At 37.3% G+C, this 16568-nt stretch overlaps 1 protein-coding gene across 27 annotated transcripts in view; it reads left to right on the top strand.

Annotated features, from left to right (window-relative positions):
• BIRC6 (baculoviral IAP repeat containing 6) overlaps positions 1 to 16568 on the top strand; it is a 259698-nt gene that overhangs the window by 57730 nt on the left and 185400 nt on the right. For all 27 annotated transcript variants that reach the window (XR_008676790.2, XM_055377695.2, XM_019021217.4 and 24 more), the window contains exons 11-12: positions 12634 to 12783; positions 14350 to 14575. Coding sequence is in view for 26 of the 27 variants with exons in the window: in XM_055377695.2 (XP_055233670.2) it covers positions 12634 to 12783; positions 14350 to 14575 (376 nt within the window). In the remaining variant the exon portion in view is untranslated. The remainder of the gene's footprint in view (positions 1 to 12633; positions 12784 to 14349; positions 14576 to 16568) is intronic.

Here is a 16568-nt window from a genome sequence, read left to right as displayed (position 1 = left end):
ATTTATTTATAAACTAGGATAAGAAAGTCTTATTTCCTAGGCTTATTAGAATGAAATAATGTATGTAAAGTTTCTGGCACAGTTATTGGTCCTTATTTCCTTCTGAAATAAAAATACTTAGCAAACAATTTTTAGTTTTGCTAAATACATTTTTTTGTCTGATTTATTCCTGATCTTTGGCTAGTAGTGAATTAGTTTTGCAAATTTTGAAGCACTATATAGATTAAGATAGTGTGCAATTATTTTTTCTTTTTTTCTCCTTTTTTTTCCTTTTCCTTTCCCCTTTCCCCCTTTCTTTCCCCCCTCCCCTTTCTTTCCCCCTCCTCTCCCCTCCTTTCTTTTCCTTTTATTTTTTGAGAGGAAGTTTCATTCTTGTTGCCCAAGCTGAAGTGCAATGGCCCAATCTCAGCTCACTGCAACATCCGCCTCCCAGGTTCAAGCAATTCTCCTGCCTCAGCCTCCCAAGTAGCTGGGATTACAGGCACGTGGCACCATGCCCGGCTAATTTTTTGTATGTTTAGTAGAGACAGGGTTTCACCATGTTACCCAGGCTGGTCTTGAACTCCTGACCTCAGGTGATCCACCCACCTCAGCCTCCCAAAGTGCTGGGATTACAGGCATGAGTCACCATGCCAGGCCTTTTCTTTTCTTTCTCAGGGTCTCATTGTGTTGCCCAGGCTGGAGTGCAGTGGCATGATCTCAGCTCACTGCAGCCTCAACCTCCTGGGTGCAAGTGGTCCTCTCGCCTTGGTCTCCAGAATAGCTGGGACTACAGTGCATAGCTGGGACTACGCACTACCATGTTCAGCTAATTTTTGTATTTTTCTGTAGAAATGGGATTTCGCCATGTTGCTCAGGCTGGTCTCAAACTCCTGAGTTCTAGTGATCTGCCTGCCCCGGCCTCCCAAAGTTCTGGGATTACAGGCGTGTGGCATTGTGCCTGGCCTATTTTTTTACTTACATACATTTTAAGTTAGGGAGATAAAGCAGTTTTTGAAAAGGATTACTGACAATATCAGGCAAAATGAATAGTTCTATTGATTGTCTAGCAGGAATTTAGGACTAGGAGATAGTTGAAGCCTAAGTGACTATAACTAAGGCATGGCAGAGGAATTAGGATCTGAGCAGAGTTATGCACGCATCTCATCTGTGGTTCTGATAGTAATTAGACTGGTTTTCCTCTCTTTAAATAGATTTCAAGAGTTTAGCCAAGGAACATAATGGGGAATGTAGTGGTTAGATTGCCTTCTTTGAACTATATGTAGTGAAATTATTTTTTTATTTTTATTTTTTGTTTTTGAGACAGAGTCTCACCCTGTCAACAGGCTGGGGTGCAGTTACGCAATCTTGGCTCACTGCAACTTCTGCCTCCCAGGTTCAAGTGATTCTCCGGCCTTAGCCTCCTGAGTAGCTGGGACCACAGGTGCGCGTCACCACACTTGGCTAATTTTTGTATTTTTAGTAGTGACGAGGTTTCACTATGTTGGCTAGTCTGGTCTCGAACTGCTGACCTCGAGCGATCTGTCTGCCTTGGCCTCCCAAAGTTATGGGATTATAGGCATAGAAATTTCTGTAATTTCTAGTGAAAGTATAATGGAAAAAAATCTTTAAATATCATAAAAATCCAACTAGATTAATTTAGAAAATGAGCAGTGTAGTCTAATAACTTTAGATTAATAAAACTTGGAATTACAGTTGAGAATTTCAGAACAACCATTAAAATTCTGTGTGGTATCAGAGATAATTTGAATTTATTGGTCATATATGTGCCAGTTCATTGTTGTAAGAACTTTACCTGTGTTCGTTTAGTTATCACACCAACTTTAATATACTATTATTGTCTCCATTTTGTAGATAAAGATACTGAAGGAAAGAAAGGTTAAGTAACTTATTAAGTAATAGAGCTAATAAATGTCAGAGCCAGCATTCAAACCTGGGAGTCTTTCATCAGAGCACTTTAAATGGCATTATACTGCCATAATACAACAAAAGATGAAGAATCTTACACTGAATTCTTTGCATTCTTTTAATCTGAAAGATTTAAAAATTGACAATTATTTAACTTGCTGTAGGTCATCTAAAATGGAGCAGGACTTGTAACCTAGGTGACATGGCACCCCGGTGCACATCTTTATAAGAAACTACTATTTTCCAGAAATGCAATAAGGGTTTTTAATGCTTTCAATTATTTGATGAGCTATGCTTTAGGTAACTCAGAAGAGAAATAGTATTTACACCTTAAATATTTAAGTTATTAAGTTTTTTAGCATTTAAATAAAAGTATTGGCCAGGTGTGGTGGTGCATACCTGTAATCCCAGCTACTTGGGAGGCCGAGACAGGAGAATCACTTGAACCCAGGAGGAGAAGGTTGCAGTGAGCTGAGATCGCGTCACTTCACTCCAGCCTAGGCGACCGAGCAAGATTCCATCTCAAACAAAACAAACAAACAAAAAAGTATTTAAAATAGATGGTGGTTTTCTTGGAGTTTGTACAGTCCGGAATTCCTAGAACGTGATCTCATGTGATAGGGAATTTATCCAGATGATGAAAGATAAGAAAAACCTGAGAAGTTAGTTACTTTCAAAATGAGCTCCTAATTCTTCAGGGATTGACTGATGAAGGTGCATTTGAAAAGATAATAACAAAGCGGAAAGAAAAGTTGATGTCTTAAAATGTATGTACATGTATGATTTTTAAAAAGCATCTCAGACTGAATCAAATGGATGTGACCCTGTCTTCTGAGTATATTCAAATAACATAAAACTCTTTTTCTTATGGAGAATCAAGTCTTTTCATAAAAATAAATCTATAGTTAATATATGTTTTAAGTTAATTTTATATAGGATTAATAATATACTAAATGTAGATTTGTTAAGCTATCTTTGATAATTCAGGAATAGAATATATACACACTACATATAAAATTTTGTAAAAGGCATAAAATAAAAAAGTATGAATTTCAAAAATTTAGAGTTTAAAGTGGAAGATAAATTGGTATTCTGCTTGGTGCAAATACATTTAAAATCAACAGGAAAGACTTAGATGAGAAGGAAGACTAAGATGTATCAGTGGAGTATAAGGATAGGATGCAGTTATGATACCTGACAAAATATTAATGCTTAAAAAATAAAGTTTTTTAAAAGGCCGCAATTAATAGGAAACATATCATGAAATATAACAATACTGAATGTAAATATGACCCCAACAACATAAAGCCTGTATACCTGTACTGATATTCAGAAGGAGAATAATAAGTTGAGCCATAATTGCTTTGAAAGTCTTTAATAATCTCACTATCTGGGGATTATTGGACTGTATGGTCACATCCTTGTTTTGGTACTTGTTTCTTGTGGAAAACATTCCTTTAGTCTTCTGTTCCTGCTTTGCTAAGAGTTTCCAATAGGAATGAACGTCACATTTTGTCAAATACTTGTTTACATCCATGGAGATCATTTGGTTGTTCTTTTTAGTTCAGTATGGTAAAATATATTGATTGACTTTTGTATATTAAATCAACTTTGCGTTCCTGGGATAAAACCCATTTGGTCATAATGCATTACCTTATATATTGTTGGATACAATTTGCTAAAATGTTGTTCATAGTTTTTGCATATTGTTCATCAGGGATATTATATGTTCCTTGTAATCTTTCTTTTTTAGTTTTTGCTTTTTGTAATCTTTATCTGGTTTTGATATCAGTGTAATGCTTGCCTGATAGAATGAGTTGGGAAGTATTCTCTCTTCAATTTTGTGGTAAAGTTTGTGTATAATTGGTCTTATTTTTCCTTATATATTTGGTAGAATTCGCCAGTGAAGCTCTTTGGGCCCAGAGATTTTTTTTAGTGGGAAGATTTTGAATATACAAATTCAATTATGTTTATAGAGACTTCCTAAGGTTTTTTATTTTTTATTTTTTAGTGAGTTCTGACAGTCTTTTTGTCGGTTTTTAAGTTATGAAATTTTAGCATAAAGAATTTCATAATATTCCCCACAATCCTTTTGTTTACTTTTTATTTTTTTTGAGACAGAGTCTTGCTTTGTCACCGAGGCTGGAGTGCAGTGGTGCAGTTTTGGCTCACTGCAACCTCTGCCTCCTGGGTTCAAGTGATTCTGTCACCTCAGCCTCCCGAGTAGCTGGGACTACAGGTACACCACCATGCCTGGTTAATTTTAGTATTTTTAGTAGAGATGAGGTTTCACTCTGTTGGCTAGGCTGGTCTTGAACTCCTGACCTGAAGTGATTCACCTGCATTGGCCTCCTAAAGTGCTGGGATAACAGGTGTGAGCTACCATGCCTGGCTCCTTACATTCCTTTTAATATTTGTAGACTCTTTAGGGATGTCACCACTCTCATTTGTGATACTGATCGATGATTTGTATTTCTTTTTTCCTGCTTCATCTGTCTAGAGGTTTATCTGTTTTATTGATTTTTTTTTTCAGAACAACCAGCTTCTGATTTAAATGACATTTTTTTCTTTGTTATTTTTCTGTTTTCCCTTTTACTGGATTTCCATTTTAATGTTATTATTTCCTCCCCTCTGCTTGATTTGGGTTTATTTTGCTCTTCTCTAGTTTCTTTCTTTCTTTCTTTCTTTTTTTTTTTTTTTTTTTTTTTTGACACAGAGTTTCACTGTCACCAGGCTGGACTGCAGTGGCTTGATCTTGGCTAACTGCAACCTCTGCCTCCCAGGTTCAAGTGATTCTCCTGCCTCAGCCTCCCGAGTAGCTGGGACTACAGGCCCGCGCCACCACGCCCAGCTAATTTTTGTATTTTTAGAAGAGACAGGGTCTCACCATGTTGGCCAGGATGATACTGATCTCTTGACCTCGTGATCTGCCCGCCTTGACCTCCCAAAGTGCTGGGATTACAGGCATGAGCCACCGCGCTGGCCTTCTTTAGTTTCTTAAAGTAGAAGCTTATTGGTTTGAGATGTTTTCTAATATAGGAAATTTAAAGCCATAAATATTTTTGGAAGCACTGTCTTAGTGATACCTCCTAAATTTTGATAGATTGTGTTTTTCCTTTTTTTCATTTGGATCAAAATATGTTCTAATTTCCCTTGTGATTTCTTGTTTGGCCCAGAGATTATTTAAAAGTGTTTTGTTTAGCCTCCAAATACTTGAGGTTTCTCTAGATTTCTTTCTGTTCTGGATCTCAAACTTATTTCCATTGCTGTCAGAGAATATAATTTATGTGAAGTCAGTATTTTGAAATTTATTGATACTTTTTCATGACCCAGCATCTGGTCTGTCCTGGAGAATGTTCTATGTGCACTTGAAAAGAATTTGTGTTGGGCACCCATGGGGTAGAGTGTCGTATAAATTTCACTTGTATACGTGTATGTTTTTAAGTTGTTAAAGTCTTCCTGATTTTATATTGAGCCTTCTTCTATCAATTTTGAGAGCAAGTATTGAAATCCCTAACTTTGTTTTTGTTGAATTGTTCACTTTTAAGTCTGTTTTTGCTTCACTTGACTTTTGGCTCTTTTGTTAGACTGTTTCATAATTGTTACATCGTTCTGATGTATTGGTCCTTTTGTCATTATGAAATATTCCTCTGTCTCTATTTTGTGTCATACTAATAAAATCACTCTGGTTTTCTTATGGTTACGGTTTGTATTATGTATCTTTTCCACAATTTTACTTTCAACTAACTTGTGATTTTGAATCTGAAGTGGGTCTCTTAGATGCATATAATTAGGTCTTGCTTTTTTATACAGTTGGATAACCTGTACCTTTTAAATTTGAATGACTTCACGCTTAAGGTAATTATTGCTATGGTTGCATTTATGTCTGCCATTTTGATTTTTTAAAATGTTCTTTACATTCCTTTGTTACTCCTTCACTGCATTCTTTTGTGTTGAATAAATATTTTTAGTGTGCCATTTTAATCCCTCTGTTGATTTGTTTTTTTAGAAGAAAATTTACATAACATTAGTGAAGAATAATTTGTTAGGGACACCCAGAGACCTACTGTCAAACCAAGAACTAAAGCAGTATGGATATCTTGCATCTATGAATGTGTCCCTCCTCCCCTCTCCCAAACTCTGCCCTTTTCCTACAGATAACTGTTACTCAATAATTTTTATGTCTTTCCTTTTATAAAGAAAACTGGTTTTATGCTTCAGATGTGAATATTTCAACATATTTTATTGATTTTGCTTGTTTTTTCCCTTTATAAGAATGATACCAAACTCTAACTAGTTTTGGGGGACTTGATTTTCCTCTCTTACTATGTTTTAAGATTACCCATTTTGTTTCATGCCTTGTAGATCATTTAATTTTCACTTATACTTAGTACTCCAATGTGCAAAAAACCCACAAATAATTTATGCATTTTCCTGTCAGTGGACATCTTGTTTATTTCTGTTTTTTTCTGCTATAAACGTCTTGTGTAAGTTCCTTGGTGCACATATGTAAGGGGCTCTCTATTTTTTTATTTTTGAGACAGAGTCTCGCTCTGTTGCCAAGGCTGGAGTGCAGTGGTGCCGATCTCAGCTCACTGCAGACTCCACCTCCTGGGTTCAAGTGATTCTCCTGCCTCAGCCTCCCAAGGTTAGCTGGGATTACAGGCGTCTGGCTAATTTTTGTATTTTTACAAAACAGTTGGGGTTTCCCCATATTGGCCAGGCTGGTCTCTAACTCCTGACCTTAAGTGCTCCGCCCGCCTTGGCCTCCCAAAGTGATGGGATTACAGGCGTGACCCACTGTTCCCGGCCTGAGACTCTCAGTTCTTAAGAGTAGAATTGTTGGGTCATGGATTATAATTTTTTTTTTCTTTTTAAAATGTGTTAAATATACATAATAAGGTTTGCTATTTTAACTGTTTTACAGCATGTAATGTAGTGGCTATAATACATTCACAATGTTGTATAACCACCAGTACTGATTTCCAGAACTTTCCCATCATCCTAAACAAAAACTCTGTAACCATTAAGCAGTAACTTCCCATTCATTCTACCCTCCGCTGCTGGTAACCTCAATTCTACTTCTGTATGACTTTGCCTATTGTAGATACCTCATATAAGTGGAATCATGTATTTGTCCTTTTGTGTCTGGTTTCTTTCACTCAGCATATTTTTTATGTTTTTAATGTTCACCCATGTATCACATCTTTGTTCCTTTTTATGCCAAATAATATTCCATTACAGTAGGGCCCATCCACCCCCCCAACCCCTGCCCCTTATCTGTGGTTTCAGTTATCTGTGGTCAGCTTTGGTCTGGAAATATTAAATGGAAAATTTCAGAAATCAACAATTGATAATTATTAAATTACTCACCATTCTGAGTAGTGTGATAAAAATCTCTTCTTGTCCCATCCAGGACGCAAATCATCATTTTGTCCAGCATCTCCATGCTGTATACACTACCTGTCTGTTAAGTCACTTAGTAGCTGTCTTGGTTATCAGATTGTCTGTCACTGGTATCGCAGTGCTTGTGTTCAAGTAACCATTTTACTTAATAATGGCCCTAAAGTTCAAGAATAGTGATGCTAGCTATCGGATATGCCAAAGTGAAGCTGTTTTGAAGTTTTTTCTTTATGTTGAAAAGGCGAAATTTTTGACTTGGAAAGAAAAAAATTTTATGTGCAGGTTTCTAAGATTTATGGTAAGAACAAATCTTCTGTTTGTGAAATTGTGAACAGTATATTGCTATCATTGTTCTATTTTGTTATTGTTCATCTCTTCCTGTGCCTAATTTATAAATTAAATTTATCATATGTGTGTGTGTATATATATGAATATATATATATGTGAAAAAACAATATATATACGTATTGGGTTTGATACTATCCACAGTTTCAGTCATCACTGCGAGGTCTTGGAACTGTGACTACTGTAAGGGGTGACTATTGTAACTCAGCATTTGGGTTGTTTCCACATTTTGGCTATTGTGAATAACGCCCCTATAAACATTGGTGTACAAATATTTGAGTACCCGTTTTCAGTTGTTTTGGGTATATACCTAGGAGTGGAATTGTTGGGTCACATGGTAATTCTATGTTCAACCCTTTTTTTTTTTTGAGATGGAGTTTCATGCTTGTTGCCCAGGCTGGAATGCACTGACGCGACCTCGGCTCACTGCAACCTTTGCCTCCCCGGCTCTAGTGAGTCTCCTGCCCCAGCCTCCCAAGTAGCTGGGATTAGGCACGCACCACCACGCCCGGCTATTTTTTGTATTTTTAGTAGAGACACTATTTCCCCATGTTGACCATGCTGGTCTCCAACTCCTGACCTCAGGTGATCCTCCCACCTCGCCCTCCCAACGTGCTGGGATTACAGGTGTGAGCCACCGCGTCTGGCCTATGTTTAACCTTTTGAGAATCATCAAGTTATTTTCCACAGAGTCTGCACCATTTTACATTTCCACAAGCAGTTTGGAAGGGTCCCAATTTTTCTACATCCTGGCCAACATTTGTTATTTTTGGTCTTTTTGATAACTAGTGGTTGTGAAGTGGTATCTGTTGTGGTTTTGGTTTGCACTTTCCTAATGATTAGTGATGTTGAGCATTTCTTCATGTGTTTATTGGTGATTTGTATTTCTATAATAGACGTAGAAATGTCTATTCATGTCCTTGTCCACTTTTGAATTTTTTTTTTTTGGTTGAGTTGTAGGAACATTTTTAGAAATTCAGGATTCATATCTTAATAGATATGATTTGCAAATACTTACTTTCTCATATTCTGTGGGTTGTCTTTTTACTTTCTTGATAGTGTCCTTTGATGCACAAAACATTGGCATTTTGAAAAAGTCCAGTTTATCTTTTTGTTGATAATCTTAGATTCATACATCATTTTCCTGTTTTTCTTTAGTTTTTGTCCATTGTTCCCTTTAGCTAATTGGCTATATAAAGAGAATTCATTTAACGTTTTTGACTAATAATTCCAGTATCTGGGCTTTCTCAGGTATGGTTTCTGGTAATTCTTTTTTTTTTTTTTTCTCCTGTAAATGGGCCATACTTTGCTGTTTCTTTGAGTGCTTTGTAATTTTTTGTTGTAATCAGAACTTTCTGAGTATTGTAATGTGGTACCTCTAGAAATCTTATTCTCTCACTCCGGGAGATTTTGCTTGTTTCCAGCTGCAGCCATCCATTTGTGACATTTTCAAACTATTTGTACAAAGGCTATAGAACCCTCTCCCCACTCTTATCCTTCCAAAAAAGAGTTCTATCTCTTTAAATCTTCCTGTAGATCCTGTTTCGGCTTTGTCCCCTTAAATCTTCTGGTGGCTGCTGCTTGGAATAGCAGCTGCAGTCTCAGAAGGGTGAAACCCAGGCAAGAGTCTATTCTGGTCCCTTAGGGAACTGCTAGACCAACCAAAATGCACAACCCTATATATTGGGAAGAGAAGGTCCCTCCTGTCTGCCCTGGCACCAGCCAGCTGCTTCCAGCACATGTGCCACTTTCCCCCACAGCTGTGTCAGGGCTGAGTATGGAGGGGTAGCTGGTTCATTTAGGCCACCCTCTTACCAGAAATCAGTCTCCTCTGTTTGTTGTAGATATCCTATTAGGTCCCATAGTTGTGAAATAGTTGATTCCAATCATACTTTCTAGTTCAGTGGTTGCTTTGGTGGAGGGACTGATCCCTAGAGCTTCCTACTCTTGCCGTTTGGCATGAAATCACTGGTCCCCGTGTTGATTCTGGTTTCTTTTTCTGATACTACTTTTTTTTTAGTTATATTTTGGTGGTTTAATTAATAATACAATCTACTTCAGAATAATACTTTATTCTAGTAAAATATGTAGGAACTTTGCTCTTGTCTCTCCCCACCCAATACATTACATTTAAGTATGTTATAAACCCAACAGAATGGCCGGGTGTGGTGGCTCACGCCTGTAATCCCAGCACTTTGGGAGGTCAAGGCGGGCAGATCACCTAAGGTCAGGAGTTCAAGACCAGCCTGGCCAACATGGCAAAACCCTGTCTCTACTAAAAATACAAAAATTAGCCGGGTGTGGTGGTGGGCACCTGTAATCCCAACTACTCAGGAGGCTGAGGCAGGGAGAATCACTTGAACCCAGGAGGTGGAGGTTGCAGTGAGCTGAGATCACACCATTGTACTCCAGCCTGGGCAACAGAGCGAGACTCTGTCTCAAAACAAAAAACAAACAAAACCCAACAAAACATGTTACAATTATTTTATACAACCATTATCTTTTTAAAAAGTTGGCAAAGAAATGAGAAAAACATTTATTTATTATATTCACCTACTTACCATTTCTGTTCTTTATTTTTTCAGTGAATTTGATGTTGCTTTCCTTCCTCTTAAAGGGGCTTTCTTTGGGGCTTTCTTTGTTACTTATCATAAGGCGGGTTGCTAGCATAAAGTTCTCTCAGTCTTTGTTTTTCTGGAAATGTCTTCATCTCACATTCATTTTTGAGGATTAACGCTACATAGAGAATCTGTTGACAGTTTCTTTCTGTACTTTAAATGTCATTCCATTGCCTCTGGTCTCCATTGTTTCTCATAGTGATCTGTTAATTTGTGCTGTTGTTTTCATGTCTGATGAGTAATTTTTATCTTGCTGTCTTCATGATGTTCCCTTTGCCTTTGACTCTCAAGAGCTTATATATATGTATGTTATTTCTTTGTGTTTATCCTATTTGAGGGTCATTGAACTTGAGTGAATTTGTGGTTTTCTATTGGATTTGGTAAGTTTTTGCCCATTATTTTTTCAGGTGGAATTCTCTTCTTCATGGAATTCCCATTACATGTATGTTCTTAATATTTTATCTGTCCCGTAGGTCTCCAAGCTTCTTTTAATTTTTATTTTATTTTATTTTTTTTTGAGACAAAGTCTTGCTCTTGTCACCCAGGCTGGAGTGCGGTGGCGCTATCTCAGCTCACTGCAACCTCTGCCTCCCGGGTTCAAGTGATTCTCCTGCCTCAGCCTCCTGAGTAGCTCAGGGGATTACAGGCGTCTGCCACCACGCCTGGCTAATTTTTGTATTTTTAGTAGAGATGGGGTTTCACCATGTTGGCCAGGCTGGTATCGAACTCCTGACCTCAGGTGATCCGCCCGCCTCCGTCTCCCAAAGTGCTGGGATTACAGGCGTGAGCCACTGCTCCCGGCCTTTAATTTTTTAAAAAATATTTTTGTTTGTTGAGTCGTTTATACCATTATTTCCTGTAATCTCTATACCCCTGGTTTCCTCTTATTCTATAAAAATATTTACAATAGATCCTTGAAGTCTTTGCTAAATCTGAAGTCTGAGAAGACATTTTCAGGTGTGTGTGTGTGTTTTACATCTTGAATGTGGGTCCCTCTTTCTTTGCATGTCTTGTAATGTTTTATTTATTTACTGGACATTTAAAACAACACTATAGCAATCTGGATTCGTATCTCCCTACTTTTTGCCAGGTGGTTGTTGCTTTGTTTGTTTTGTGAAAACAAACTGTTTGTTGAATCTGTGAAATCTGAATCTGTAAAATCTCTTCTGTATTGTGCAGCTGCTGATTTCTGTCATTTATTCTGCCTAGTTTTAATTTTTAAGACTTGTTTCTTATTTTGTTTCTTCTGGGGCAGCAGAGCTTAGTATTCAGCCAAAGATTGATAGGTTTAGTGTCCAAATACCTTTAGCCAGTAAGGCTGTGCTCAAGTGTGCCCTGGCTTTTATTTTCTGTTGTGCTTTCTCAGGTCTCTTTTGCATAGGCATAGAGGCTTAGTTGACTGAGGATGTAATAATGGCTTCGGCTCTCTCTGGTCTTTGCTGGACACGTGCACAGCCTCTGATCAAGGTGGGATTTGTGGAGAGTTTACCAGGCCCCCTGTGCTTCTCTCACTACATGTAATTCTGTGTTAAATCCCTGGTGTTTCCAGTGCTTTGCTTGCCCCAGACGGAATTGTGCCCTCAAGTAGCAGACCTCCTTGTTTGTTTCCCATTGAAATCACCTGTTTAAACTGGACGCTCTCTCCATCAGTTGAGTCCCATCTGGAGATAGCAGTGAATGTGCTGGTTTTCACTGCTTACCTCACCCTCGTTAAATTACAGTTTTGTCTAGCTTTATAGTTGCCTTTCAGGAAGGGGATTTATCATCTTCCTTCTTCTGCTATGCTGGAAGTGAATCTCCAAATTAGAATGTTAGAATATACTATTACCCATTAATTTTTTTGTCTTAATTAAAGCTAAATTTGCTGTCAGTTTTTTTCCTGTGACAGAGATTTTAAACTAGAAATTTGAGTTGCCTTCATTTCATTGTGAATGCTTTAAAAAATAAGAGTATTTGTTAAGTTTTGTTATTGTTGAGATTAAGAGATCTGGCTGTGGATTCCAGTATAGCTAGTGCCTCATCTGTAAAATGGCCACAGTAATAGTTCTACCACAAGGGTTTTTGGTAAAAAGTAAATGAATTAATTAAAGCACTTAAAATACTGTCTCATTAAAGTAAATACTAGATAAATACCTGTTTTCATGTATGTTTATGTATTTATCATTTTCTTCATAAAAATTTGGTTTCAATTTGTAATTCCTTGGCAATTAAATTTCTAAACTCTTGGAAATACATCACATTGGTAGCTTTCCTTATCTGCCTATGAAGTGACGTTCAGTTGTTTCCTAAGTAGTATTACATTTGAATATTTGAATGTTTACCTATTTTTCATGTATCTATGAAATTTACTACACTGTAGGTGGTGAGCTTCATTTTCTCCAAATTGGAGGAACCTGTGATGATATTGATGAAGCTGATATACTAGTGGATGGATCTCTTTCTAAAGGAATAGAACCATCTTCAGAAGGTTCCAAGCCTTTATCAAATCCTTCAAGTCCTGGCATTTCAGGTATGATATTAAATTTTTAAATGATTTTAAAAAAAGATTAGGTATTATTTATCATTTTTCTAGTTGTTGGAAGATGTAAACATTAAAGTAAGAAGTGATTCTCAACCTGTATGGTATGTTACTCAATATTTGTGAAGTCATCTAAGAGGTTAAAACAAACATTTCAGCCATTAATGAGCTTTTAGTCTAATTAGAGGAGGGAAAAATCATATAAAAGAGAATTTATTAAGTAAGAATAAAATTAGTAGACTGGCTCATATTATTAATATTACTACTGGAATTGAAAAGCTGAAAAAAAATACTGTCACTGAGGATATATTTAGGTGGTATATTCACACATACGTTGCCCCATCCTGAATCTCTCGATAGGTTTGTTTATATTTGATTGTTGTTTTTGCCTTTTTCCCCCCATCCTTGACCCACATTGCCCTCCAGAGCTAATTTTTCAAAAGAAGTTTTGCTAGCATGCTACTCCCTGCCGAAAGATCATTATTTGCCTTGTAGACTTTTATGAAATCATAGTAGCCTGCTTCTCAATCTCCAGTTACTTGAGTTAACCAAGATGTCTTGGTTAAGTATACAACTTGGTATAAAAAGCTAAAATACTGAATATTCTCGTATTTTATAGGTTATTGGTTGAATGGAGAAGATTTTTTATAAAGTACAGAGAAATACTTTTTAGTAGAGGAAAGATTAATTTTGTAATGAAGAAATAAATAATGTAAAGAAAGAAGATTGACATGCTGTTAATATTTACAAACTAATCAGATTTAGAAGGGTCTAGACTTTGAGAAAAAGATGTAATTTGAGTTAAACTTGTAATAATTTTATAGAACTTGCTGTCATTTTTTTATTGTGAAAATATTCTAAACCTACCAGATTTTATATTTTAGTATTTCATTAATTTTTTAAAATGGGAACAATGGCTTCTTAGCATTTTTTAATGTTATACATTTCACTGATGTGAATACATGTATAGCATTTGTAAAGAAACCTAATTAGTATGAAGCACGTTATTACTCTTATAATACTAGCATGTATGCAAGATTTTCTTAACTGCCACAGAAATAGAAAAAACAATTTAATTTTTCAGTTTGTAAGTATTTCTTTACCACATAGCTTTTGACTGTTTTAGTGTTTTATTCATATGTTATGTACTTGCTTGATGTCTAGCATTTTATTTTGTAAAAAACAGGGTCTAAAAGTTAATTATTGGTCTGATGTACATTGGCTTGCACTTTAGTACCACTGCTTTTCTTGCCATCCTTATTAGGGCTAAAGTTCAGTAAGCCCTTTTCTAACAGGTTGGGTTTGGGTTTCTTCAATAGCGAGTATTGTCTCTAATTTTAAATATTTAAGTTAGAATTTTCTTCTTTGCTATTATTTAGCCAGAGTTAGTTATCTTAGTTATATATAGATACCTGACCCCACTTTATTAACTTTCAGAATATTTGGCAAGTGTTGCAATAGAAAACATAACCATGAATTAAAACTTCACTTCATTGTCTTCTTCGTTTTTTTTTTTTTTTAACACCTATTTCAAATACTACTCTCACTAATGTTAAGGAGTTGATTTATTGGTGGACCAGCCATTCACCCTTGAAATCTTGACATCCCTAGTGGAGTTAACCCGCTTTGAGACTTTGACTCCAAGGTTTTCAGCGACTGTTCCTCCATGCTGGGTAGAAGTTCAACAAGAACAGCAGCAAAGGAGGCATCCTCAACATTTGCATCAGCAACACCATGGTGATGCTGCTCAGCATACTCGAACTTGGAAACTACAGACCGACAGGTAAAAGATATTCCCAAAATAATTAATTTTAAGTCCATCTTGTGTATTTGTTAGAGACGACATAGAATTCCTAGGTATATTACTGTTTATCTTTTTTTTTTTTTTTTTTTTGAGACAGAGTCTCACTCTGTCACCCAGGCTGGAGTGCAGTGGCGCAATCTCGACTCACTGCAACCACTGCCTCCTGGGTTCAAGTGATTCTCCTGCCTCAGCCTCTCAAGTAGCTGGGACTACAGGCGCGCGTCACCACGTCCGGCTAATTTTTGTATTTTAGGTAGAGACGGGGTTTCACTATGTTGGCCATGCTGGTCCCGAACTCCTGATCTCAGGTGATCCAACCACCTCGGCCTCCCAAAGTGCTGGGATTATGGGCACGAGCCACCATGCCTGGCCTGTTTGTCTTTTAAACTGTCTAAAAGATAAACAGTAATATACCTAGGAATTCTGTGTTGTCTCTAACAAATATGTAAGCTAATTTTTGCATGTTGATGACTTTGTTCCTTCTATTTGTCATATTGCTTTTGGAAATTGTTATATTCTTATTCTTAATTTTAGGATAAAATAATGAGAGTAATTTACTACTGCAATTAGTTTGGTCACTTAGTCCACAGATTTATTTAACAAATACTCAAATGCTTGTTTTGTATTTAATAAAAGCAGGCACTCTTATAGTTACTAGTAATATGGGTCTCATGGAATTTACCTCCTAATGGCAATAGAAAGTAAACAGATACATATACCATGCCATATGGGCATAAAAGCTATGAAGAATGTTAAAACAGAGTATGGCAATAGAGTAGTTGTTGGATAGGTAATTGCATGTAAGAGTGAGAGAGTGAGAGAAAAAGAGAGACAATGTGTATGGTATTTTCAATATAAGGGACCTAAGAAAGGCTTCCATGATAATAGCAATACAGAACCCTGAGGACTATATTTTGTGAGTTCTAGGAAAAGAAATATGACCATTGTTGTTGGAGTGCTGTGAATATAAGGGAGAGTGGTAGGGAGGGAGATCCAAAGAGGTAGCTGGGTGCCAGGCATGGTCACTCAAACCTGTAATCCCAGCACTTTGGGAAGCCAAGGCGGGTAAATCAGTTGAGGCCAGGTGTTTAAGACCAGCCTGGCCAACATGGTGAAACGCTGTCTCTACTAAAAATACAAAAAGTAGCTGGGTGTGGTGGTGCACACCTGTAATCCCAGCTACTCAGGAGGCTGAGGCAGAGAATTGCTTGATCCTGGGAGGCGGAGGCTGCAGTAAGCCAAGATTACGCCCCACTGCACTCCAGCCTGGGCTACAGAGTGAGACTCCATCTCAAAAAGAAACACAGAGGTAGAGGTACCTGGGAGCTGGATCATGAATGCCTTTATAAAAGGTCAGGCACGGTGGCTCACATCTGTAATCCTAGCATTTTGGGAGACTGACGCAGGAGGATCACTTGAGCCCAGGTGTTCAAGACCCACCTGGGCAATATAGGGAGACCTTGTCTCTATAAATAATAAAAAAAAATTTAGCTGGACATGGTGGTATGTGCCTGTGGTCCCAGATACTTGGGAAACTGAGGTGGGAGAATCACTTGAGCCCAGGCCGTTGAGGCTGTAGTGAGCCGTGATTGTGCCACTGTACTCTGGCCTGGGTGACAGAGTGAGACCCCATTTCAGAAAAAAAAAAAAAAAAAAAGACTTTCATGCTACGTGAGATGGGAAAGTGTTAGCAGGTTTGAATGCAGGAGTGATGTGGTATAATTTATATTTTACAAAGATTACTTTGACTTCTGTATTTAGAATGATGGTTGTGGTGGGGAGGGCAGTGATAGAATGGTTTTAGTTTGGTTGCTGTTGTGCTAATTCAGGAATGCTGATGGTAGCTTGGACCATTGTGATAGTGATGGAGGTAGTGAAAAGAGTCGTTAGATTCTGGATATAATTTGGAGGTACAAGGAATAGAATTTGCTGATGTATTGAACATATTGTGTGACAGGGGAGAATAAAGGAT

This window comes from Gorilla gorilla, chromosome 12 (genome assembly GCF_029281585.2).
Source record: "Gorilla gorilla gorilla isolate KB3781 chromosome 12, NHGRI_mGorGor1-v2.1_pri, whole genome shotgun sequence".
NCBI classification, from domain to species: Eukaryota; Metazoa; Chordata; class Mammalia; order Primates; family Hominidae; genus Gorilla; species Gorilla gorilla.
Note: the sequence above shows the minus strand (reverse complement) of the source record. Positions and strands in the feature narration are given on the sequence as shown.